This window comes from Amblyomma maculatum, chromosome 10 (genome assembly GCF_055883805.1).
Source record: "Amblyomma maculatum isolate TAMU_Amacu chromosome 10, ASM5588380v1, whole genome shotgun sequence".
Lineage (NCBI taxonomy): Eukaryota > Metazoa > Arthropoda > Arachnida > Ixodida > Ixodidae > Amblyomma > Amblyomma maculatum.
Genome location: NC_139353.1, coordinates 6,326,197 through 6,353,534, shown reverse-complemented (window position 1 = coordinate 6,353,534; position 27,338 = coordinate 6,326,197). Strand labels below are relative to the sequence as shown.

The following is a 27,338-nucleotide window of genomic DNA, read 5'->3' as shown; positions in this document are numbered from 1 at the left end:
TCTAGCAATGAGCAGAGAGCACAAACAGAAAGGCCAATGTACAAAATGTTTGGTTTGGCTTGCGGAGTTTAACGTACCTAAGCGACTCAGGCTTGAGAGACGCCGTAGTGAAGTGCTCCGGAAATGTCGACCACCAAGGAAAGAAGCAGAACCCTGGCGCGTGCGTGCGCGAACGTGTTGTGTGCACAAGGATGACGAGTGCATGCATTCAAGGGCACACTTTGAAACCGAGGGTGGTGATACACAAGTGCAGCCTCAGTTCACTTCGTCAAGGAACCAACGGTGAACAGCAGCACGACCGCGCAGAGTCGTTTTTCCATAATGTAGGTGTCCCGATATATTCTACTCATATTCCGCTTGATTATTACAGTCCTCGATGAGACATCAATCCTACCGACAGCGGAGGCATATACACGTGTGCCAGTGACAAACTGTTAAAGAAATAACAATTAGTTGTTGTGTAACTCTGGTTAACCCTAGTTGTATTGCGATAGCAACGGCGGGAGCTTCTGTTGCCTGCTACATTATTCCCCTATCACGCCTTATCAGTGTAAGATTCTACATTATTGGGGACACTTAAGCTCATCATTTATGAGTATGACGCGAGAGAGCAAGTTACTAGTCTTCTTCTTCTGCTCCTCCTTCTCGGCTGTTCAAGATCAAGCGTGGCCTCCGCCGGGACCACGCGACGGCTCGAAACCTGACGCAGTATTGCTAAAAAGAAAAAAAAAAAAAAAAGGAAAAGAAAAAAAAAGAAAAACGAAATAGAATGCGAGTGCTACATTGGTCGGGCCCTACTTCTTTTTTGCACTTCACGCGTACGGCGGCAAAGGTCATCGTAGCGAAAACGCTACCCGGCAGGGCACTGACAGAGAGAGAGAAATAAAGCCGCCAACACAGTTTGGTGGGTGTGGCCGCAAAGTGCACACGTATACCTCGTCCCGTCCTCACCCTCATACACCCCCCTACCGCTATATTTTCCATTATTCATCGGGAAAGCGGGTTTTTAATAGCTCGGGAAAGCCATTTCGCTACGCAATACGTGCACTTCCTGTATACGGGGCCGCATGCGTATAGCCGGCTCCCCGGCCTTAAGTCGGAGGAGGAAATGTTTTGATAAATGCGACAGACAGTCCCTGCAGCCCGGCTTACGTCGAAGGCGACGCAACGACGGCGGCCCGCGCGATCAACGGCTCCCTTCAAAGGAAGAAAAAATGATACCGCGCCATAATGCAAGCGCCTTGCAAGGCTGAGCATTTCGGAGGATATTGCGCGCAGCCCGTGGAAGGGTTAGTTAAGGCTATAGAAATAACTTAAGGCACTGAGTGGCAGACGCACAGAAGCCATTTAACGACGAGCCCCGACCTCTTATCACCGGGGCAAGGTGTATTGATCATGTATATTAGACAGCATTTTAATGGACAAACGCATTCTAAGGCATGAAAGTCGATTTCTGACACGTGTCGAGTCGGCACCTCGACCTTCGCCTGGAATAACAGTCCATACGAGAGGCAGCGGGAGGGGTGTGGCGGGGGAGGGGACGACGCGGTCTCTGGACTGCAATATAACGCCCCTCTAAAGAGAGAGCATTCTTACTCTCATGATTGCCACCAGTTCTCGGAGTGCATGCGTCGGTATTATAACGCAGTCCGAAGACGAACGCATACATGTATGGCCTAGTTATTTACGGTATACCATTTACGGTACCAGGGCGACTAAACGGCTAAAACGTTTCAGCTTTGAAGCATGCCGCATTGAATACGATGCTGGTTAATAGTTCGTAAATTTTTGCAGTAAAGAGGAAGGCATAATACATACTGGAACGTCGTCACAAACGTCAGCTGCAGGCCTTTGAGGCGGTGATGATGGGCCGCGGATGTAGGTATATATACCGGCCCGAAGTTGGTGCGCAATGATGTTAAAACATCATTATGCGGACACCACTGCATGGGACTCACGAAGAAAACAGATAGACTATGATAATGATCTATGGGGACGATGATAGCGGTAGAAATATACCAAAGCAGGAAAAAATGCCCGCATTCATTCTTCTCTCGGCGTTCCCGTTTCCTTCCTCGAGATTTCTGCCTTGCGAGCTTGCTGAACGCGCATGCGCGCGGCTTCTAATGAAATTTTAACGTGGGGAGATGTCGCCGAGTGGCGAAATGGACCGCGGATAAATGGTGGGGAAACAAAAAAGTCGTCGGGTGGGAGCATCAGAGAGGACTAACACTCGCCCTGCAATGATTGCCTGATTGGAGAAAGGGAGGGGTGGGGGCACTGGCCCGCGGGCGCGGCTTCAACCCGCGAGTGAATCGCCGCTCGTTCACCTTTAACCGCTGCCCTCCCTCCCTTTAAATTCTCCCACAGAGCCTCGTTTGTTGAAAGTTACTTCCCTTCGATCCGGGCTTCCTTTCTCTCATTGTTTCAGTCGTCTCACGAGAAAGAGCGGTCGCATCGAAAGCAGGGTGCAGCTAAAGCGTTTTTCCTTACGCTGAGCCGAACATAAATTCCTAGACGAGACTCCCCTCCCATAAGCACGATAAAGCACGCAAAGTAAAATTATGTCAGAACCCGGACACGTTAATGAAGTTACTCAGCTGCACATCAATGAGCGCTGCTGTGAAATACATTTGCGGTCAATTATTCTACTCGCAGTAAACACTTCACGTTTCTTTATGCACCGACTTTCATAACGCACACTTGCTTGCATTTCCCGCTTCCGTCGAATTGCTACCGCGCCATAGCGGCACGGAACCGAACTTGAGACATAGCGTTGAGTGACATAACGCCCCGCCTGCCCATTGAGACACCGCTGCACAGGGGGTCGATTATGCACGAGTACGAAAGAAAAAGACAGACAAAAGAAACAACGATGATACAAGGGTTTGTGGGCGGGGTAGTGTGACCTTGACGGGAGACCCACGCACCATGATTGCTATAGCAGAAGCCCCCTTCACTTTTCTATAGTATACCTAATGCCGCCCAAGGCGTCCCCGTCAACGAAGAAAAATTATGCATACGCGCCGCGCTGTGTGAGAGACGAGTCACGGCTCTGCTTCCGGCGTGGTTTGTGGATTCGGTGTACTGAGGACATGACGCGGTCATTGTGGTACGCATCAGCAACGTAAAATGTCTCGCAGCGAAAAGGAGAGTTTAGTGATACTCGAGCACATAGCAGGAGTTTGACGGAGTCCTAAAAAATAAACGGCACCGGCCAAAGAAATGTGCAATGACGTTTCGGTTCCAGTGTGGGAGCCGTGTTCACAATGAAGGCGAAGCATAGAATCGCTGCCCGAATACGGCGCGTGACACATCCTAGACATCTTGCGTATGCTGGGGGCAGATGTCTGGGACCTGTCATGCGCCGTATTTAGAGGTACGATTCATCGCTTCGCCCTTGTAAAGGAGCCGAAACGTCTTTTCATCTTTCTTTTGGTCGATACAATTTAATTTTCTTCGCACAGCACTTCTGTTAGTCAAGACTAACTGAGCGTCATAACTGTCCCGCTGTAAATAACTCAGGCATCACTTGAATTTGGATATGACGATGCAAGGCTGTGCAGGAAGGCTATAGACGCTTGCGATCAATGCGTAAAATTTGCTTGCTTTTCAAGAACGCACAAGCTATTTTGATCAGTTTCACAAATGTAGTTGTTAATTAGGTCTTACGAATTGTCGGCGTGGGTTCTGCAATTTGCAGTACGTCGTCACTGAAAAAAAAAAAAAAAAAAAAAAAAAAAAAAAAAAAAAAAAAAAACATCTCGGCGACATTCGCAAGCGTTCAGTGAGACGCCCTGCAAAAAAAGAAAGGTCGTTCTGGTGCACAAATTATGCTTCGAGATGTAGGTATACATTTACTGAAGCAGGCGTCTGAGCCCGAGGTCGCGAGTTCGAACCTAATGCAGCTGCGAATTTCGAAGGTAGCGAAATTCAAAAATTTACCACGGTCACAGAGCCCGTCAAATCGGCCCGCGTTGTACATCAAGCAGCTGTGGCTAATAAAAGCTGGTTAATCAAATCAACAAATCAGCACTCCTACCCATCCTTCGTTCTCCCGTTTTACTTAGCGAGAAAGTAGCGCAGACCTTTTTCGAAAACGTCGCACCAAGACAAGCCCCGCCGGGGTGGCGCAGTGGTAAGACGTCCGACTACTGTGCCGGAGTTCCCGGGTTCGAACCCGACCACGGCGGCTGCGTTTCGATGGAGGCGAAACGAAGAGGCATCCGTGTGCTGTGCGATGTCAGCGCACGTTAAAGATCCCCAGGTGGTCGAAATTACTCCGTAGCCCTCCACTACGGCTCCTCTTTCTCTCTTTCCACTTTCATTCCCACCTTCCTCCCTTCCCTTACGGCGCGGTTCGGGTGTCCACAGAGCAAGTATGACAGATACTGCGCCTTTCCCTTCCTGTCAACCAATTTAACCAAGACAACACTCGCCAGGATCACAACGAATTCCGTCAATAGGGACACAACGGCACCTCACAAAACTTCCAATGTGCAGTCTATCCACTATCTACAAACTGGGCGTTGTCGTGACGCTGGGGCTACGTCGACCCGGCCTTCACTTGGTAGCGTGCAGAGACTCGGGGTTGAAGTAGGATTGAATCTTCGAAGTTGGTGAAATATGTACAAGCAGGTTTAATGGCACTTTGAGAAACTTATTTACAAGATTATTTACACGAAAAAGAAGGGTACATCAGCAAAATGGCAAGCGTTAAGAGTTCATAGCGAGAAGCGACTGGATGAGCCGTTTACCCAGGGCCCAGAGCGACATTTCGTGCTCTGCAGCGTCCTTAAAACCCCCTATGTCCAGCCCCTCTCTGAAGATGCTGACCAACCAAATCCAGGGCACGCCCCTCAGGTATCGGCATCCAATCGAACACATCACTGCACTGATGGTCTGAAGCACTGACTGGTCCGGCATTCATTCGTTGGGCGTGATCACTTGTTGGCGGGAAAAGCTTGGGAACGGCGAGGAGAGGAGGTACATTTCTATTCTTCAGCAAAGAAACCACAGGCTGGTTCTGACAAGTGGTTTTACTTCTCAGAAACCCGAGTGCACGTGGCGCCGCATCCGCTCCCAGCATTGTCCGTTTTCGACAATTGCAAATCTTTCCTGCATTCCTGGGAAATCACTTAATGGCTGTATGCGTCATGCTCCTTTCTTGTCCTGCACGTCAGCGGACATGTCACTCTGTCGTCTCCTTTGGAAAGTAGGCATTCCTCACTGGACGATAGGGCTTATCGACTGGAAGGGTGAACAAAAGAAAGAAAGCACTTCCTGCATTTCCCGCAGGGGGACGTTTCTTTGTGTTTTTCCAGACTTCTCTTGGCAGGGTCAATTTGGCATTTGCAGAGTGTCCACAAAGCAAAACAGGCTTACAAAACAGGATTCCTGGAAACAGGCTCACTTAGAGCCATTGGACCATCACCACATATTCACAGCACTTATCCATGCCCACAGGCGAACAATAGAGCGCGCAAATGCGGATGCTTGGTCGTAACAGCCTCCTCCCCCGCCAGAAGAGTCTCGGAGGGCAGCAGTCCCAGCTGCTGCATGAAGAGACGACTTAATGGCCTGCACGTGAACGCTTGAAGCTCGCTGTTGCTTGTCGCGTTGTCTCGATTGTTGTAGGCCAAATTGCTCGAGCTGTCTGAAACTCAACCACATGTCGAAGCAAGCACTCGGCTCCCGTCTGAAGAGACCAGGTTAAAAGAAAACTGCCATTGTTGTTCGAGAAAAGCCCACTCTCAAGACGTTCGGGACCCACGTATGCCTAGAAAACCAAACGTGCTGCTTTACATAGTCACACATATACAAGCGCACGGAAAAAAAAAAAAAAAAAACCTGATTATCAATTTGGATACATGGTGAGGAACATCTCGGACCGCTTAGAAAGAGCGGCTAAGCGCGTCCGCATTCCCATTTAGCTTCCCTTTTTTGTATCTTATTTCAAAATTGTACTGCTGTAAAATCAAGCTCCACCTAAGAAGGCGACTGTTCTTCGATGTCGCAGTTTGCAGCCAAGCCAGGGGACAATGGTCCGTCTCTACAGTGAATTTGGTCCCTCCAAGATAGCACTGCAATTTTTGAATGGCCCATACAATGCAAGCGCACTCTTTCTCTGACGCGCAATAAGCCCTCTCTCTAGAACTCAGTTTTCTGCTCAGGTAGAGCACAGGGTGCTCATTACCGTCGTCATCTCTCTGGCAGAGAACAGCACCTAGCCCTCGATCACTGGCATCACACTGGACCGTGAATTCTCGGTCATAGTCTGGAGCTCGCAATACCGGACGGCTAATCAGCACAGCCTTCAGGTTTACGAAGGAGGCTTCCTTTTGTTCGTCCCAGACTACATTTGTCGGTTCTGTCTTGCGGAGAGCGTCGGTCAGAGGGCTAGCCAAAGATGAATAGTGAGGGATGTAGGGGTTGTAGTATCCCGTCAGCCCTAAGAATGCCCGAATTTCCGTCTTCGTGCTCGGCCGCGGGTAGTCTGCTACCGCAGAAATCTTAATCTCGCTGGGTTTCCTGAAACCTTGACCTACATTGTGACCCAAGTAGTCCACGGTCGCCCTTGCCAGGCAACATTTCTCGGCCTTTACGGTTAGTCCAGCTTGACGCAAAAGGCTCAGTACAGCTCTTAGATGTACTATATGGTCCGCCCATGAGTCGGAAAAAACCGCAATGTCATCTAAATAAGGCACCGCGAATGTTTCACACCCATTTAAAACCCTATCCATGAGTCGGGAAAAACAAAATGGAGCATTTTTGAGCCCGAAACTCATCATTGTTGGCTGGTAGCTGCCCGTCGGAGTGACGAAAGCCGCGTATCTGCTGGCGCGTTCAGTGAGCGGTACTTGCCAGTATCCTCGAGTAAGGTCCAGCGTAGTCACATATGCCGCTCTACTGACCTGTTCTACTCTCTCCTCAATATTCGGAATAGGATACACTTGATCCCTGGTGAGAGAATTTAGCTTTCGGTAGTCTACCACAGGCCTAGGGTCTTTACCTGGAGCTTCTACTAAGATCATAGGCGAAGCATAATCGCTTTCCGAGGGTTTTATTACTCCCAATTCCAGCATGCGAGTTACTTCCCTATCCAGAATTTCTCTTTGCCTTGGAGAAAATCGGTAGCACCTTGATCGCACTGGCACGTCTGAAGTCAGCTCAATATCGTGCTCAGTCAAATCAGTCCTGCCTGGCCTGTCCACGAAGCAGGCCTCAAACTCTGTTATTATTTCGCCCAGATCGGACAGCTGGGATTTCTTTAGTTCTCCTCTCTGCTCCGTCTTTTTGAGAAGCTCCTGAGCGTTGCTTCCTTTTCCGCTGAGGCAAATTAAGTTATCCCCAATCTCCTCAGGAAGGTTTAACGTTAGATTTACCATGGTTTCCCTCTGCTCATAAGGCTTCATAAGATTGCAATGATAAATGCGCACTGCTTTACGCCTATCGGGGATTTTCACTGCGTAGTTAGTGTCAGAAAGCTCTGCAACGACTTTAACAGGTCCTTCCCACTGTACTTCGAGCTTATTCTTGGGATCATTGGCTTGCTCCATAGCTAAGTCCTCTCGGGTTCCACTTAGAAGTATCGTGAGATTACTAGACACCGGCGGCAAGAGGTTACTCTCTAGAACCTCCTCATTCCGTGTCTTATCAAGCTCACTTTCTAGTTGACTTATCTGAGATGCCTCGCTCTCAAAGTTTTCTGACCCGCTATCTTCCGCATCGACCACTGTTTTAACTGCCGTTTCTTCCGCTGCGGATTTTTCTGGAATGAGCAGTGTAGCTAGTTCTCGCGCCTTTGAACGTGTTAAGGCTGGCACAACTCTGTCTCCGAAAAGGATGCCCCTCTTTCGCAGTAGCATGTCCGATTTGTTGGAGAACAAATACGGATAGCACTTAGGAAGCTTTCCTGAAACGGCAGCCTCGGTTGTTAACTTGCCGAAAGGGCCCTCGATGACCACGTTCGCGATTGGCAAGCACACACTCTGTTCCTCCACTACCTGGCGGATCCACGCACACTGTCCTGTATAGTCGGAAGGCGACACATACACCGGATGGACAACATCCATCGTTGCGGCCGAATCGCGCAGTACCTTGCAAGGCTTCCCGTTGACTACTAGGTCATGCAGGTAGGGTTCTAAAAGCTGCATATTTTCATCGCAGTCCCTGACATACGAGAAAGCAATCTTCTCTTTCCGGCAGTTGACGGCAATGTGACCCTGCTCATTACACCTAAAGCATGTGAGCGGCTTCCTAGCCCCAAGCATGTTCTTTGTGTTCTGCGCGTTGGTCACTTCCCCACTTTTCTCACTGCCGTCCTTTCTAGGGCGTTTGCCTGAAGAAGTCTTCCTTTCTTCGTTTGCAAATCTAGCAAAGTGCCTTTTCTGACGGTTATTCACCCTCAACTTGGGATTGCGGGGCCTATCCACTGCTGGGTTGCTGAATTGTCGGCGCGAAGCGTACCCCTCAATGAGTTCGGCAGCTTCAGTTGCCGACTTAATTTCGCCTCGGTCCTGTAACCAATTTCTTTCTTTTTCTGGGAGGCAGTTATAAAACTGCTCCAAAAGAATTCGCTCGACTACAGCGTCCCTATCACTGTAGGAATCTGTGCTCTTTAGCCACTCGCCCAAATTTACTCTTAAATTGTACAGGAATTCAGGGTAACTCTCGTCCCTGGACTTAGTAGCGTTCCGAAAACGTTGTCTGAACGCCTCGGCGCTAAGCCTATACTTTTTTAGAAGGCAAGCTTTGACCTTCTCGTAGTTGTCCGCGTCCTCCTTGCTTAGCCGCGCGACAACCTCCGCTGCCTCGCAGGGCAGAACCGTCAATAATCTCTGAGACCAAGTGTCTCGCTGGAAGGACAGTTTTTCGCAGGTTCGCTCAAAGTTAGCCAGATACAGACCGATATCCCCTGATATCACATATGGCTGCATGTACTTTGACATCTTGAAATCTGCCTCCTTGTTGAGACGAGGTACCGCTAGCTGGGGACAATCGCCCGACCTCTTGCTCAACTCTAGTTCTAATTTCCGGAGCTCAATGTCTAGCTTCTTTTCCTCTCTTTCCCTCTCAAATTCGCGCTCCCTTTCCTCTTTTTCCCTCTCACGTTCGCGCTCCCTTTCCTCTTTTTCCCTCTCAAGTTCGCGCTCACGCCTCTTTTCTTCTTTTTCCCGCTCTTTCTGCTGTCTGAGCTGCTCCTCCTTTTTTTGGGCGATGAGGTTCCATGCTTCACTGAGCTCCTCATCATCGGCTCCCAAATCTGTGATTGCCTTTATAATCAAAGGTTTTCGTGCCAAACCACTTGTATCAATTCCCAATTCCTCACACAATAGCAACAGGTCCGGTTTCTGCAGCTTTTGTAGGTCCATGATCGCTCCGAGTGTCGGCTACTTCCAAAACAACAGTGCAAACTACCAAACCTAAAGGCGTTTCAACACTTTTTACCAGTTCAAAAAACTAACCCTGTTCTAGAACCTGGTCCACATCAGAAGAAAAGCCAAGCACTCACCCACACATGCGATCGATGTTCCGAGCTGCCCTCTTGTTGGCCGATTGTTGCTCCTGCTTGTTGCTTGAGATGCCACCTCCGATCACAAGATGTTGTGGCTTGTAGATTCTGATCCACCTCGAATCACCAGATGTTGTAGCTTGTAGATCCAGCCCCACCTCCAGTCATCAGACGTTGTGGCTTGTAGATTCAGATCCCACCGCTGGTCACCAGTCGTTGTGCTTGTAGATTCAGATCCCACCGCTGCCACCAGTCGTCGTGACGCTGGGGCTACGTCGACCCGGCCTTCACTTGGTAGCGTGCAGAGACTCGGGGTTGAAGTAGGATTGAATCTTCGAAGTTGGTGAAATATGTACAAGCAGGTTTAATGGCACTTTGAGAAACTTATTTACAAGATTATTTACACGAAAAAGAAGGGTACATCAGCAAAATGGCAAGCGTTAAGAGTTCATAGCGAGAAGCGACTGGATGAGCCGTTTACCCAGGGCCCAGAGCGACATTTCGTGCTCTGCAGCGTCCTTAAAACCCCCTATGTCCAGCCCCTCTCTGAAGATGCTGACCAACCAAATCCAGGGCACGCCCCTCAGGTATCGGCATCCAATCGAACACATCACTGCACTGATGGTCTGAAGCACTGACTGGTCCGGCATTCATTCGTTGGGCGTGATCACTTGTTGGCGGGAAAAGCTTGGGAACGGCGAGGAGAGGAGGTACATTTCTATTCTTCAGCAAAGAAACCACAGGCTGGTTCTGACAAGTGGTTTTACTTCTCAGAAACCCGAGTGCACGTGGCGCCGCATCCGCTCCCAGCATTGTCCGTTTTCGACAATTGCAAATCTTTCCTGCATTCCTGGGAAATCACTTAATGGCTGTATGCGTCATGCTCCTTTCTTGTCCTGCACGTCAGCGGACATGTCACTCTGTCGTCTCCTTTGGAAAGTAGGCATTCCTCACTGGACGATAGGGCTTATCGACTGGAAGGGTGAACAAAAGAAAGAAAGCACTTCCTGCATTTCCCGCAGGGGGACGTTTCTTTGTGTTTTTCCAGACGTTCTCTTGGCAGGGTCAATTTGGCATTTGCAGAGTGTCTACAAAGCAAAACAGGCTTACAAAACAGGATTCCTGGAAACAGGCTCACTTAGAGCCATTGGACCATCACCACATATTCACAGCACTTATCCATGCCCACAGGCGAACAATAGAGCGCGCAAATGCGGATGCTTGGTCGTAACAGCGTTTTCGCATTAGAAAATGGAACCTCCTAAATCTTCGCATCCCTTCATCCGCAAGGGCACCACGCGGCCACACGGGAGTTATTCCTTCTCTTCCCCTTCCTCCTGGATCACCCCAGACAAAACTGTTAAGGGTCAGCAGGCGAACATGGTTATTTTCCGTTGCCGCATGCTACGTCAGTGACCAAATCATAGGGCACCGTTAAGACGAACACTGCAGGGGCGACATTCAATCGCAGAGCTGTTCCACCAACCATTAGTAGATGCTGCTTCGAACACAACAGCCGCACGTGCATACGCGCCGTAACTCAATCCACAGCGTGCGGGGAAAACGGCGCAGGCCACGTCTACCAAACGCGAAGAGGAAGCCCGTCAAGAGCAAAAACCAGTTTGCCGACGCCGGCGGCTGCTGCCTCGTGGCCACGCTGAACCAGAACTGTCTGCGATGATAAGCGAAGCCACGGCGGCAGAACCGGAATTCTTGCGTCGCCGCCACTCACTTCGCCACACACACATACTTGAATGCATATGCACACTTCCTTTAATTTTTCACCAGACCGGCCAACCTGTAACACTGCGCCAACACACTTGCGCTGGCAGTCCGGCCATCTTCGACACGCAGTGGTAAAAGTAGCGGTGTGCCCGCGTCCGAACTCCGCGCAGCATGAATGGACAGGTGGGCAACCACGTTAAGCTTAGCACATATACCTATACTCCGTTTCATACATCAAGTGCAACACCGCCAAAGCTACAGCAAGGTATGTATAGAATGGTAGCGAAGGCTGGGCCCAAAAACGGTCTAGCGCGACAGCAGCACAGCCACTTTGGGGGGGCCGAACCACTTAGATAATGAAATTCAAAAGCACAAATAAAAACGCTATAAAACAACATGAAGAAATAAATATTTTAATGCCACGTTTTATAAAATAGGTAAACTATTTTAGCAAAACATTACTCCGAATTTTTAATTTTTTGCAACGTTCTTGTTACGCCCCCTGTTGATGAGTGTGCGGTGCATTTGCAGCTTGACTTTGCAGGCCTTGTTTCGGCACCCAGCCACAGTGGCCGCGGGAGCTCACGAAGCGGTTTCTTATCGCCAGTCTCAAAATGCCCCTTTTGCGAAGTTTTCGTCGTCCTTGCGCGTCGCGTCTCTGTCACCGTTTTGTAAAATTTGCACCCCGCCGCACCGCTGCGGCAATTTTCTCGGCTTTTGTCATTTCCTTCGACGTGCGGCCAGTGCGAAGTCTTCTTCCGTCTTTGCACGCTTCGCGCTGTTCTTTTGAAGCGCTTAGCGCTTTATTTCAAGATGAGCTTGCGGCGTGTGAAGAAACGATGCGACGTGGCACATTGCGACAGCATGGACAGTGCCGTCGGTGTCAAGCTACACCGCTTCCCGCTGGACTTTCACAGGTGAGCTCCTGTCAGTGTCGTCTGCTACAAGGCGTCTGCTCTAGGTATGCTCCGAATGCTTTCGTTTGGCTGTTCGCTTCTGTTTCTGTAACCAGTTCGTGCGCACGTGGCTTCATTTTTGCGGGGATATTTATGGACTACACTACAGGGCACATACTTTAAGTGCTGAGCTGTGCGAAAGAGGCCCACCATTTGTCTAATTTATGGTGAGTTTCATGCAGCCGGCTATCACCAGCGTTAACTTGATACCGGGCTCTCAGGAGCAACCACGCGCATGCCACTGACCGGAAAGCCAATTTAAAACCAATTGTGCTGCCTGACAAGTCTGAGCACAACACTGTTATAGTTTTCCAACACCGCGAAGCCAATTTGACCGTCGCAACTGGTAGTATCAAAATTCAGCCACGTGTATATGCGCGGCCTTGAGGGTGCTTTAACTGAATTCACCCAGCAGGAGTTACTGCCTGTCTTCTTATTGCTATTCTGCATATGCATGACCGTTAGGGTAACTTTAAACGCACTTCATTCTCGTCAATCTTAACCATAGAAAAGTATAGCTACCCGCATGCCATGAGGACGAGCGTATACATAACCGCACTCTTAGGCGCTGAGAGCTTGGGGCGAGCATTTACTACCGTAGTTCAGACATATTGGAAATATAATTACTGCAGTTAACATTGACAGGAATAATGACGCATTGGCGTTTGGAGTATGCAGTATTCCTTACGGCGCAATTGTGAATAACGTGCACGTTGCATCACATCCAGGTGCCGAGCGTGGGTGCAGTTCTACCACAACGTCAGCCTGGAGAAGAAGACACCATGGCAGCTGCGAGACTTGCGGGTTTGTTCCAAGCACTTCGAACCGTCTGCGTATCTGTCGTCAAAAAGGCTGCGACCCGTGTTGATGCGCCTACTTATGTCATGTTTGCCTCAATTGAAGCTGTCTTAGCACTGTCTTCTATGCTTTTCAATTTCCTACCTGGCAACGTTCGTGGAACTGCAGGGCTTTTTTCTATCCGCACTGTGACCATTAAGATGAATAGCCAGCTTAAAGATACTACTGCTTGAGCTGCCTGTGACGTGTATTTTTTGTTGGTGTGCTTTATCACTGTATTTGTTTGGTTGCTGTAATAAACCATGAATATGAAAACCATACTTGCCGTACACTGTATTGCAAACTGTGCACTTGAGCCTGTGCTTTGTGCATCATACCTTGTACTCAAAAGTACTAGTACCAGTATTTCCACCAAGATTTTCACTACGAATCATGCATGATTGTATTCTTAGCCAGCCAAGGTAAGCCAGCGTCTGAAAGTGTTGCTGCCTTTCTATGCTGCCTTCTTTGCCAGTAACTTTCATTGGGTTCCGAATTGCACATTAGCAAGGCCATAACTAGCAGGAACTCGAGCACATTTGACTGGCAAAGGTTGGTGCGCACTGAAAGGCAACCTTCATGAGATACCGGCTTGAAAAGGCGGGTTCTATAAAAAGACCACTTTAAAGTTCGCGCTAAAAACACATACGTAGTTGCCCCCCAATATGGCGGTGCCCATGAGCCGCCATTTTTTGGACCAATGGGCGTCTATGGAACCTTCGCTACCATTGTATATCTACCTTGGCTACAGCTCCTGTTCGCGCTCTCCGCATCCGCGATGAAAAATAGTGCCTGCTCTTGACGAGAGGAAATGATAGTTGCTTTGTCTGCAAGCTTAATGCATCTTACATTTGCCGTCAACTTCATGAAAAGCATGAAAAGGGTCGGATTCGGTGACTTTATGTTTTTTATGTCGTTTTTGTTCGTGCCGCGTTTTGCTGCCCCGCAACCTTGTCAGCTGTGCCACCAGATGGCGCTGGCCGTGCCCTCCGCGCTGCGCATCTCTTTTTGAGAAAATGGTTCTTTAGTGCGCATTTTTTCTATAAGATCCGCTCTGTGAAGATGTCTAAGCAAGCGAAGCATGTTATTGCAAACGTGTATGCTCGGAATAGAGCCCGTTTCGGCAGGAACCACTCGCCTACAGAACGTGCGCGTAGTGATACGCCTCCTGTTTTTTTTTTTTTTTTTTCTTGCGGACTACTTGCGTAGCTTTCGCTGCGTTGCACCTGATGTATGAAACGGAGTAAAACAAGTGAGACAGTTACCGCGCCTTTCCCTTCCTATAAATCAAACATGACCTCGGCGGTTACCTTTCGATGGAGGCGAAACGAAGAGGCGTCTGTGTGCTGTGCGATGTCAGCGCACGTTAAAGATCTCCAGGTGGTCGAAATTATATACTCGCGGACAGCGGAAAAGGGAAAGTGACATCATTTTGCCACCGTGCCGTAACGCGTGCCGTTCGCAGCAGGGGTGCGGCGGGGTGAAGGGCTGAATGGTGTAGCCCATAATCCGTGGTACCGGGAAAAAGCATGTCGCCTTCCCTTTTCTGCCTAGCCTTGGCAGTAGAGCCTCAACACGTTGCCCGCTAAGTTCCCTACACGAGCTAACATTTACACAAATGCCCGACAAATATAACACGATACAGCAACTGGCCCCTCGGTTTGTTTACCCTTCAGAGCTACGGTTATTCAGAGCGTGCAATACATCACTACTGAAGAAAAAAAAAATGTATTAACGAAATAAAATATTCGACTCCCTTGCAAGTGATCGTTTTCGTACCAATTCCGATTGTACGAAGATTTACAGCACGACGCAGCGAGAGACGCAGTTATTTACGCGCCACAGCGGTGGTTTTGTGGTCATGTCAAACGATCTGTACGAAGGAAAGGCAAAATAGAGAAATAACTAAGAATTCCATTACCCCGACTATGACGAGCTGCAAAGCAAAAAGACCGCCGTTAAGATTGTGTAGGGAGATGGGACTGGACATTTTGAGCAAGAAAATTGGGAACAGTAGGGAAATGGCGCTCAGCGTTTTCTTCACCGCGAAAACACAAAGATTATGTACCACTGAGGAAAATCGTAACAGAAAGGGGGTCGTGGCAAGACGTTCTTCCTGCAAGATAAATTAAGTCTCCTGAAAGTCAGGGACCCTTTTTGATACCCAGCTCTAATGAGCTAGTGAATTATCTTAAGAATCACGAAGAATCTTTGCAGTTCTGTTTTGCTTTTTCCATAGACGTAAGAGATCTTTTTTATTCTATACCACGATGGGGAAATCATGACTGCTTTGCGCGACTGCATTGAAAGTGGCACCCCAATTTCTTTTCAGAATGATATTGGAATGTCAATCGATAGCTTTTTAAACCTGGTATCGATTTATACCTTTCATCGACTGTTGTAAAGCATGAAGGTGCAGAATATGTTCAGAAGGACGGCATATGCATTGCTTCCTGCATCGCCCCCGCACGTCTTTTTAGCCTGTTGTGTTCAACGTATTGTTGAGCGGATAAACACTGACAAAGTAAAACGCATTTTTGCATATGTTGGCGACTACCTTGTGGTAATGAATCTTGAAACGTTTGACAATAGGGAAGGTATGGTGGGAAATGTGCTTGATGTGTTCAACTCCAGTAGCCAGGGTTTAACCTTCACAAGTGAAATGCCAAAAGACGATAGGTTGCAGTTCCTTGACATATGTATAAAATTTGAAAGGGCGCGTGTTTGCTGGTTGTATCAGCAGAGGACAAACGAAAAAAAAAAAAATTCTCAACTACCAATCGACGCATTCTAAGCTGGTTAAAAGAGGTATCGCCATGAATGCCATCCGCGCTGATCTCAATAAGTTTTGTCATCATTGCATCCCCGAAAGCTTGACGTTGCAAAGCCTTCGCCTATAAGAACGCTGGGTTCCCTGAAGAGACCATCACATCTGTGGCTGAAAAGCTACTGAAAGAAGTGAGGACGGGGCGACGACAAAGCCGTAAAAAACCCAACCGGCGAACTCGACTTGTGGCTATGCCCTATGTGCACAGCGTGTCGCACCGTTAAAAAAAGTTGGCAAAAAAGTGTGGCGTCGATCTTGTATTGAATGCCCCAAATGAGCTTGTGCCATCTTGTGAACGGTACGGCAAGGCAGCCGTTTTGTTCTAAAAAGCACCAAACGCAGTTCGTTCCGTGCAAAGTCGGTGTCGTGTACGAAATCCCGCTCACTTGTGGCAAGGTGTATACTGGACAATCAGGTCGATGCTTAAATGAAAGGCTGAGAGAGCATCATTTGGCTGCGGGATTCATGTTAGGTGGGGGGAATCTCGCTGATCACTGCAAACGGTGCTTTATCAAAAGATACCCTGGCGACCCAAACCCCATACCCTGCACACCGATCCTTTAGAACACGCGCGTACTGGCAACAAAAAAGACTCAAACAGAAAGAGAAATTTTTGAAGCCCTGTGCATAAATAAAGAAGGCAAAAACTGCGTCAGCACTCCATCTGTGTATCTGTCTGAAAAAGGGTCGTCCTACCTTAAGCGTGGCACTGTGCACGTATGATGACCATTTTTTGAGAGTATATATGACATGTTTCAATAAACGACAGTTAAGACTAGCGTCAGTCCTTTTCATATATGTGTTCCTTCTTCTTTCTAATATGTCCCTTGTGTGTTAAAGAAGCGCTAGCAAATATGATTTGAAATGCTTTTCAACCCGCCCAAGTTTCCGCCTTATTAACTTCCAAAGAGGTCATATAGAAAAGAAAACATAAGGGTGAGCAGCTCGCATACCTTAAATACCTTAAAGGGTCCCAATCTTGGGGGTCTTTAGTGTATTAAAGTAATGCGATGTGATGAAAATGGGTCTATGTGCTGCCGCGCAATGCATACAACACATAACTACAAAGACTCTCAACCACGTAATCTACCTTATTTGAATACAAGCCTTCTTGCAGGCGACATTGGTTGTTCTTTCCGAAAAGGCTGTGCGATATGTTAGAGATGCCATTTAATGAACGCATAAATCAGACAAAAGCTTCAACTTACACGGCTGCGCAGTTCTGCCATGTGCACTTTCACAGAGCAAACACGAGAGAGCACTCTTGCGAATCGGTGAGAAATGTTCGGCCGCGGTTACCGTCTGGAGGCTGTGTTTGAGACGGCTGCTGGTGGCAAAAAGTGACCATTATGCAAGCATTGTAACGTTGTACGTGGATCTCCCAAAGATGCATTTTACATCAGTTGCAAAAATGGCTTCGGCTGGACATCAAAGAAATCGACGTCAATGAAACAAATTCCGTGCATTAGAAATGCTTATCAGCGCAGTCATCAAGTCAAGGAAGTGAGTCGGCACTTTGAAGAGGCAAAGAACAGCACAGGCTAGCGAGCAATGTGGCTGCGTATCTTATGGGCCATATCACACCAGACCTTTAAAGCCAAATATACGCTGTCTCAGTTCAAGCTTTTCGTGGAGCTTTTCTCGGCCCGAAGAACACGTGAGTGAAGCATGATGTAAAGGAGCCCATGAAAAGTACGTCACGTTGGACACTTTTGACAAACGAATACACTAATATCCGTGGCGCGGCACTCGTGAACTGGTCGTGGCTACGCTAAAACCATTATTCTACTAACCACTCGAAACAGCAAGAATCGTCACACTCTGATGCATGTTGCTAGCAAAATGTGCAAACTGACTGAAACGCTCGAAAGCGATAATGTAGTAACAATACACTCTTAGAAAAAAAGTTAGTAAAAAGGTAGTAACGGCTGCCGTTACTACCTTTTTTAACCGTTACTACATTTGTACGACCTTCTTAGGTAGTAACATGGTAGTAACTCCTGCTGTTACTACGTTTTTTGACTGAAATACCTTTTTACTACCTCTCTGGAAGCAGGGGTAGTAAATGTACCTTACCTGTTTTCTACCATGATCAGAAGATATCTGATACTATATACGATAGGAATATTGAAATATTCAATACTCCTGATTACATTGCTACTCAATTTTGTTTTTATGTTTATTTATTTGCCATACCTTCAATCGCCAAGGCATTATAGAGGGGATGGGTTACATAAATGAGCCCTGGGCTGAAACTGTGCGCTGCCTTTTCATAAAAAGAAAGAAAGAAAGAAAGAAAGAAAGAAAGAAAGAAAGAAAGAAAGAAAGAAAGAAAGAAAGAAAGAAAGAAGGAAAGAAAGAAAGAAAGATAGCCTAAACTGGCTTCCGAAACCGAAACTTCGTATAGGAGGCGACAGTTAAAAAAGCCACAAAAGCCATTGATAGGTCAATCCGAACCAATCCGAAGTCATCAGTGGCGGAGAGGTGCGATGTCATCATGCTGCCTTTGCTGTCGTGCGGTGCGATTGTGGACGCTGTTTCCTTGCGTTGTGCTGCTTTTTTTTGTGCTGTGGTTCTTTGAATGGGCTGCAGAATTGATGTATTGATGTGTGACATGTGCACTTCGATAGGTGTTCTGAATTACGTGAAGTAGTGGTAAATAGATTCACTGTCATACACCGCTTGCACCGTACCGTGGCAACGCCGGCTTCAACACGGAAGAAAGAAATGGACTGGCGTGATTGCTTGAAAATGTGAGTACGCTGCTTGAAATTATTGTTTGTTTAATGTTGCTATTGAATGAGGTACGCGCTCCTAATATTGTTGCGTGTGATTTCAAAATCTCTTCGTAATACAACTCTTCGGAAGCTGTCGCTTTTCATGTGCAAGTTCGACCCTACCGCGAAAAAGTTATGTTATGGCGTATATCTCGTGATATAATCTTGGCGGGTTTGTATTGGATGTGTTAGCGGTGAATTATTGCGCCGGGAATTCCCGCCTTGGCTGCGGCGGTGTGAACCTTGAACCACACGTGAGCGTCCCGTCCCGTGAGTGCGCCTGGGAACATGTAAACCGACAACCCCCCACCTGCAGCGTGCCTTCGACGTGGCGGCGCCGGGCCGTCCGTGTTTGCCTTATTTCGGGTGTGGTGTTTTCTTTTTTCTTTTTTTTTTCCTTTTTGAATGGGCCTAGTGCGCAGCGAATAAGGCGTCCATGTTTTGGTGTGAGAGTGCGCGATCACTGTACTCAGAGCAGCAGTGCGTCGTCAATGGGAGCGGGCGCTGGAAGAAAGGCGAAGTAGTGCGCAGTGCGGCGTCAACTGGAGCTGACGCTCTACGAAGAAAATGTGCGAAAGTGCGAGAGAAAGTATGAAACTTTAATCAAGTTATCTTTGTTATTGTCTTATTCTTTATTCGTTTTTTTTTTGTAACTTGTAATGTGCGTTGAGTGTTTCCTTTTCCATATCCCTCCCCTTTGCTTTTCTAACAGATGTGATCAGTACCCCAAACGAGCTGTGACCTGTGTGATCCTTTTCGAGGTAAGTGAGTGAACGAATAAGCTTTTATTTTGTCATTTATTCATCTCTTAGTATAACCATTGTGGTTCTCAACATTTAGATGAGTATTTTCTTAGTGTGTTTTAAACTCGCCTTTTTTCTAACAGGTGGGTGCATTAATGCGATGAGTAGAAACAGCGCGCAAAAAGCAGGTTATTGCGGTGTTGCGCATGTTTCACATTAGTCACTGCATTTAGTTTTGGTGCTTGTGTGAAAGTACAAAAAAATATTCCTCTCTGTAAAACATGGTCGGCTGACGCCAAGGTACAAACTCGTGTACTACTCAGCCGTTAGGTGTTTAGCAGTAGATGGCGATTCGAAAGAATTATTTGAGTGACCACACGTAGTCAAATGTGCATTACAAGAGTGATTGCTTTCATTACTAAATAAGACGTTTGTATTTTTTATGAATTGTGCGTATCTTAGTGTTGTTCACATCACAGGTGGGCAGTTAGCAGTAATGGGCAGTTGCATTCGTTGATACTTTGTTGTGTCGTGGCTTTTGATGGAAGCTTTAAAATGCTGCAGTAGTAAACAATTTCAAACCAGAAATGAAAAAGTCATTTCGCTTCCTTAATGTCTTTCATGTTCGCTGCACTTGCAGCTAGTTTGATCTTAGAGGCCTTTATTTGCGCAGTTTTTTGGTTGCCTTAATATTGTACACACATAACTGAATACACCAGCAGTGAAATTAGTTTTGTGCTATTGCTAGTATTTCAGAAGGAGAAGTGTGACTGACATCTTGGGATAAGCAGCTTTTCGGTGCATGCACTTTTTTTGCAACTTTAAAATCAATTTGGATTGAGGTATGCAGGCACTGATCAATCAATATATTTTATGTGCTTGGAGCAAAAGGGAGAGAGTGTAGAATGTCAGGCATATTTCTGATACTGTGAGAAAGTCACCACTTAGAAAAAAAAATTCAGATGTCCACAAGTGTGAAACAAGGCCATTTTAATTTTTTTTTTCACTGTGACTGTAAGGCGCACCTGTGCAGAATGCATAACCACTTGATAGTGAAATGTTTGCGAATATCTTTTTTTTTTTTTTGCATATACGGAATGCAGCACATTAAACACTGTCCTAAATTCGATGCATTTCAATATAGTAGTCTTATTCAGGAATTAAAGGAAAGAACCTCAGTCCTAATTTTTCTTAAAATTAACGATCAAGTTTCTAAAAGATGAGAAAGAATGTGAGAAAACATGTTGCATTGTATTGTTTCCAGTAAGGTTATCAAAGCTGAAACTTTTTTTTTTCTTTTTTCCGAGCATTGGGAGAAGGGCGTAAAGTGAAGGCACAAAATCAACATACAAGACTCCCCGCTCTTCAGAATATTACCTATACGCTAACCCTGCTACCTTTAACATAAAGAGAAAGCATACATGATTATGCTATTGTAAGCCAAGGCTGATCTGTGACAAACGCAGGCTGTGGCGGTGCCACTATCCATGGGTGTGGATAGCTGCTCGTGGCACCACCCTTAGATATCCAGTTGTAAAGGACAGTTTTCAGTATATATATATGTATATATATACATATTTTTTTTTCACAGTGCATCAATGATGACTTTCGCATACCCAGATTGTTGCTTTGTCTTTCCCCTGTGGGCATACTTGATTTACTTTCCTTTTGTAACAGGCATTTCTCATGAAATACATGTTGGGGATCTTTTTGCTCCCATTAGTTAAATTTATTTATTTCTTCGTAGAGCAGGCATTTCCACACTATTTCTTAATTTCCTGTTCAGTTTTGCCCATTAGAAGTACTACAAGATAAGGAAATCAGGTTGCCTTGTTTAAGAAATTTGAACAAAATGTAGATGTGTGAAATAAATGGGACAAACAAGTACCTGTTGGAGTTATTTAAAAATACTGGCTTTGAAATGACATCTTACACAACCTTTTTTTTTTTTTTTGCTCTAGAATGCACCTAGTTATGATAAATGAAGAAAATTGCCATATATGTGCCATAGTTGCAGTCTGAGACTTGGAAATTTCAAACCAATAGTTTACGTGCATTCCTATGGGCGTCACTTCACGCCCTGCACCCACAAATGGCTATACCGCTACATCCTGCTTATGTAACAAACCAGCAATTGTTTATAATAATGTAATCACATAGCCTGCCTCTTCACAGTGCAGGTCTCAGCCTTAACATAAACCTAAAATTTTAGAAATAGGCATTGTTTGCTAATTTTGCACCTTTATTCAAAGAGTTGTGACGATGCTTGATAAGCCGTATGTTTCATTTTTGATAACATTGTTCGAAGCAGAATAATGCAATGCGTTCACTTAGACTCTTTATTCATCTCCTCCAGGAGACTAGTTCCTGAAACTTAATACAATTTATGGAGGAATTTACGGAGCGATGGGGTAATTTTTCTTTTGAGTTTTGAAGCAACCTTCTGTGTTCAAACATGCCATAATTGGGAAAATGTTTCATGTGCTTTAATTTTATGCATAACAGAAATATTCATACACATTTAGAGCACCAATTGTCTTACCCATTTTCTAATCTTAAGGTAGGTGTGCCTCACATTCATGGAGTAAAAAAAAATATTAAAAATAGCCTCATTTGAGACTTGTGGGATGTTAGAAATTTTTTCTAGGAACCAGGCTTCGAAGTTTGCCTATCATCCATATTGTGAAGTGCTTATGCCACCTCCCATTCTAAACCTTCGAAGGCAAGGTAAAGCCTTAACTGCCTTTCATGACCTTTTCATCTTTAGGGAAACTGTAAAGTCTCTCCTATACGAGCGAGAAGTAAACCATGCCGGCTGGTTACTTTTGGCAAACACCGTACATTGTATTGAGGCTGAAGTCTAGCATTTTTTTTATCATGATGTGAGCAGTCTTGTTAAAGTTGCTTGCCCAGAATCCTCTTGATTGATCGTAGGTACTGAATTTATAATTGTCTGTTTTCATTACTGGGAAAGGAATTGTGTGCTTGGTCTCACTTGTTGATTTTTTCCCCTCTTTATATATGCAGTTACCTGAGCACTTCAGACTGGCCAATGCCTGGAACCTACCTGCTGCTCACCTGCACATCACAGCACAAATGAGGGACGCACTAAATCATCTACCAGCAAGCACACTGCAGTGCCCTTCTGCAAGCCATCACACGTTCAGGGATGCACGATTAAGGTCATACCCTAAACACTGCTAACGATGCTAGTATGAATGGACAGCTGCCTTGGTCTGTCTGCATTATTTCTTTTAATAATGGAGTAGGCAGTGAAAAAAAATCATTCTGAAGCAAATCTATTTATATTGTGGTGGTTAGCAAAAACAAAACCTCATTTCATATGTGATGTATCTGAAAATTATGTTTTTGTGTTGGTTGTAAATGTCACAGCATGTTTATCTCACCAACTATTAACTGCGTGAATTTGAAATGTACAGGTACCTGGAAAATACTGCAGACCATGCCTCTTGTATTTGAAATTATCCCATGAGTTTTGTAGGGAAGATGTGATAGTTACTTGGCTCCATACATGAATGCTTCAGTGATGTGCTGAAGTATGTGTAAGGTATCCCCTAAGAGTCATTAGGTGAAATGTAACAAATGGTTTTATCACTGAGTTGTGGTTTGTATCATTATAGATCCGACTGCGCATTTGACATTTTGGTTTCCACAACATTTAATTTATTTTTCTTCTAGCAGTGTTGTGCTTTTCCTTGTAACATTTAGCTTTATTCAGCCGGTCTCCACAACAGCCTTTCAGGTCTGCACTAATGCTAGCCAGATTTTGATGGTCTGTTAGATTTCTGGAAGTAAGCTTCACATCCTAAATTTTAGGAGGACACCCAGCTCGGCAATATCTGGGCACATATATGATGTTAGCTATTTGTTGACACTGCAATCGAGCAAAAAATCAGCAATAACAGTTGATTGATGCTTGTGGTCACCTGTGTAGGATTAGCAAATGACAAATGTATAGTCGACTATATGCCTGCACTTTTTTCCTCTACACTGACCATTACATACATGAAAACAATCTGGAAGAAGGCATGCAATTCTTATAAAAGGCCTTTTATTTATCCCACTCGAGTTATAGGCAAAACTGTTTTCTAATCAACACTGTTCAGTCCACACCAGTCAATATAATATACACCAAGGTGTCGCAAGGTATCAAGCTTTTAAAAGACAGTGTCCTAGAAGTGAATAAGACTGGGCGTGTTGGTTAGACATTGTAAATCAAAGAGCATAGCGCGGGAACAGAAACGGAGACGACGACAAGACAGAACAAGCACTAGCTTTCAACTGAGGGTTTATTGCAGAAATGATCACATATATATACACTTCGAGATCGGCAATGAATGAGAAAACAAACCGTTACTATCATACAGCCACATGCTAAGCCAAGAATTCAAGCTCTTCTTATGGCAGTGCAACAGACGCCTTGCTGACATATTTATCCCTTCTACGAGCTATCTCCAGTGCTTCTGTTATCTCCCTTGTCGGCTCGTTACGATCTCGATACATGATGATTGTCTTTTCGAACGGGATGACAAGGTGGTTCCGCATCACATCTTCTGCAGTGCGCAGCGAGATGGCAGTCTGTAGCAATGCTGCCAACTTTTTATTGGGCTCCAGAAGACGCACGTTTAAACATCAGCCAGTCTTACCAACGTAGTGCCTTCTACATGAAAGTGGAATTTTATAAACAACCCCCCTCCTGCAGGACACGTAAGGGTATCTGTGTTTAATCGGACACCCAGCCTGCAGCGTTTGCATAGGACAGGTTTTTCTGCACAAACTCAAAAGCTTTTTTGGTGCAGTAAACAGGACATTTACGCCAGAACATTGCCCCACATTCCTTAAGTTATGAGAAACCTTATGCAGGTAGGGAATGACAACTACTTTTTCTTTATTCCTTCTTTCCTCCTTTTCTTCTCATCCGCTCGCTGTTCGTCACTCATGCGTGCCGCAAATTTCTTTCTGCGAAGCAGGCTTTCAGCAACGGAAACCATAATATGTTTAGGGTAGCTCGCCACCTGCATACTGACACTTTCACCCACGGCTTGATCACATGACTTGCAGAGAGCGTTAGACAAAAAAGAAAGCTCTCTGCAAGTCATGTGATCATGCCATGGATGAAAGTGTCAGTATGCAGGTGGCGCGTTTGCAGGCGGCGAGCTACCCTAAACACGTCATTGTTTGCTTTGCTGAAAGACTGCATCGCAGAAAGAAATTTGCGCCACGCATGAGTGACGAACAGCGAGCGGATGAGAAGAAAAAGGAGGAGGAAAGAAGGAATAAAGAAAGAGTAGTTGTCACTCCCTACCTGCATAAGGTTTCTCATAACTTAAGGAAGGTGGGGCAATGTTCTGGCGTAAACGTCCTGTTTACTGCACCAAAAAAGCTTTTGAGTTTGTGCAGAAAAATCTGTCCTATGCAAACGCTGAAGCCTAAGTATCCGATTAAACACAGAGACCTTTACGTGCCCTGCAGGAGGGGGGTTGTTTATAAAATTCCACTTTCATCTGGAAAGCACTACGTCGGCAAGACTGGCTGATGTTAAACTTACGTCTTCTGGAGCACTATAAAAAAGTTGACAGCATTGCTACAGACGGCCATCTCGCTGCGCACTGTAGAAGATGTGATGCGGAACTATCTTGCCATCCCCTGGACATCGTAACGAGCTGACAAGGGAGATAATGGAAGCACTAGCTCGGACAGGGGATAAATGTGTCAACACTGCACTGCACTGCCAAGCAAGGAGCTTGAATTCTTGGCGTAGCATGTGGCTGTCTGACAGTAATTGTGTGTTTTGTCATTCACTGCTGATCGTGAAGTGTATATATGTGATCATTTCTGCAATAAACGCTCATTTGAAAGTTAGTGCTTGTCCTCTCTTGTCGTCGTCCCCGTTTTTGTTCCCGCGCTATGCTCTTTGATTTACAATAAGTGGCCTAGTCCACTGAAATCAGATGAGAGCTCATGAGTTGTATAGCTTAGTCTGGAGTATTTCTTTGTTTTCTGAAGTTTATTAATTAATAAAACTCATTAGCTAATTTTTTAATTGCTGGCTTCAGCAACAAAGAGTGTATTAACGGAGCGGGGTTTCAGCAACAAAGCACTCCAGCGAAAAGCGATTTTGTTCTCCAGAATGCGTCTTGGGCTGCTGAAGGGGTACAGCTGCATGTAGCACACTTTTTATTGTGCGACTTATCATTTAAGGCCAGTGGGAAAACTAGTTTATATAAACAGTAGCTTGGTGCAAATATTTCAGTCTGCTATTTCAAAGCAATTATTGGCACTTCTTTTTTTGAACCAAAATTGGAAGAGGAAATTGGTCTTCCCTAATGATTGTAATCAATAAAGTCAGCAGAACAAATAAAATACTGCAAGTTATGTAACACTACTCTAAAAGCCTTCAGTTATTCTTAATGAGCTTGGTCTTATTTAGCAGGTCTATCCAGCAATTTACACCTAACAGGCGTCCTTTTAATAATTAGTAATATGCATTGTGACAAGCTGGCTGTCTGTTGCATAATTTTAGGATGTGAGGAATGTTTCAAATGGGCATTTTTGGGAAGCAGTTTTGAGTCTCTGGGGTGGTGCAGTGATCGCGACCCTCGACTATGCGCAAGAATGCAGGATCGAATTCTAGTCTAGGCGGCCGCTTTTCTTCGGAGGCGAAAAGCAAGGCGCCCGTGGGCTGTGCGATGTTTAGTGCACAATAAAGAACCCCAGGTGGTGGAAATTTTTGCAGTCCTTCACTATGGTGTCCATAGCCTGAGTCGCTTTGGAACATTAGGCCCCACAGACCAAACTAAACCAGTTTTGAGTCTGAGTAGGAATTGCTGATGTGCTGTTTCAATTTATTGTGTATTAGTAGGTCAGTTTGATATAAGCAACACGTTCTCTTTGCAGCAATTTCGGCATATTCTTTTGTGACTCTGACAGTCTCTTATGATAGCTATTGCTAATATCCTTTTATAGTGCTTCAGGAAGATCTAACATCTGTTTCATTTAGTTGCCATAGAGCGGACAGTTGACCAGTTTTAACTATGGCTCCGACAAGTATTCAATACATATGCGGGATATTAATGGCCAAATAATGAGCACAAAATTTCCTCATACCTTAGGTATTGCTAGAAGCAGCCAAGGCAAAAGGCTAGGCAGTGTATGAGCTGGTACTTCCATTCATCTCAGCCAAAAAACCCTCTTTTAGTTGTGATTTTTATTGTACATGTCTGGTTAAATTATTGTTGTAAAGCAACTTCCATATACATATCCTGATAGTTCTTGTATGTTATTCCTTCTATCAGTTGTCATCATTATTGCTAAAGGTGCTCAAAGACACACCAGGCTCTACAAGCCTTCAATACCTTAACCTCCTATAAAGGTTTCAAGTTCAACACACTCAACTCTGGTGTAAATACACTGTCTCATATGAATGTGTGATGAGTTATAACCAAAACAGAACAAAAGTACCTGCTTTCTTTTTGAGTATTTTTCTCATCTTCAGGCAATCTCCTTTTCACCACTTGTGATGCGGGCAACTGTTTTTTTGTTTAGAAAGTTGAATGCTTGAACTGAATAATGAGAAATAAAGTCGCATCTTCTTAGCCACACTTGTGTTCAATTTGTTTGTTTTTTTCGGAATCCATGTATGACCACTGCTTGAGTGCTTCCATCTTATGTAATCCAGTGTTCAGGTTAGTGGTTATAGCAACAAAGCAGAGGAGTTTGTTAAATGTGTAGTATTTTTACTACAGTTTATTACTGTTGCAGCCTTCTGTAGGTGGTGCATATTGCTAAAAGTAGTGGCTGTTACTATTTACAGAGTTAGTATATGTTGATTTAGGTAGCTGCTATTACTACCTCTGAGGTAGTGTATTTTGCTAAAGGTAGTTTCTCTTACTACCTCCTATAGGTAGTAGGTTTTGCTGAAGGTAGATACTCTTACTA

The 27,338-nt window shown here is 45.5% G+C and overlaps 2 protein-coding genes across 2 annotated transcripts in view; one reads left to right on the top strand and one right to left on the bottom strand.

The window, feature by feature from the left end:
* Nucleotides 1-27,338, bottom strand: part of kst (spectrin beta chain, non-erythrocytic 5 kst) — a 260,747-nt gene that overhangs the window by 132,505 nt on the left and 100,904 nt on the right. The gene's annotated exons all lie outside the window — the stretch shown is intronic.
* Nucleotides 11,768-13,356, top strand: LOC146175465 (52 kDa repressor of the inhibitor of the protein kinase-like). The gene is made up of 2 exons (XM_084580770.1): nt 11,768-12,156; nt 12,924-13,356. The coding sequence occupies exons 1-2, from the start codon at nt 12,053-12,055 to the stop codon at nt 13,105-13,107; spliced, it is 288 nt and encodes a 95-aa protein (XP_084436896.1). The 5' UTR covers nt 11,768-12,052; the 3' UTR covers nt 13,108-13,356.

Bases quoted from the DNA above. Each gene is read 5' to 3' on its own strand.
- LOC146175465 (XM_084580770.1), top strand. From the start codon at position 12,053: ATGAGCTTGCGGCGTGTGAAGAAACGATGCGACGTGGCACATTGCGAC. The intron at 12,157-12,923 runs GTGAGCTCCTGT...CATCACATCCAG, and splicing joins TTCCCGCTGGACTTTCACAG to GTGCCGAGCGTGGGTGCAGT.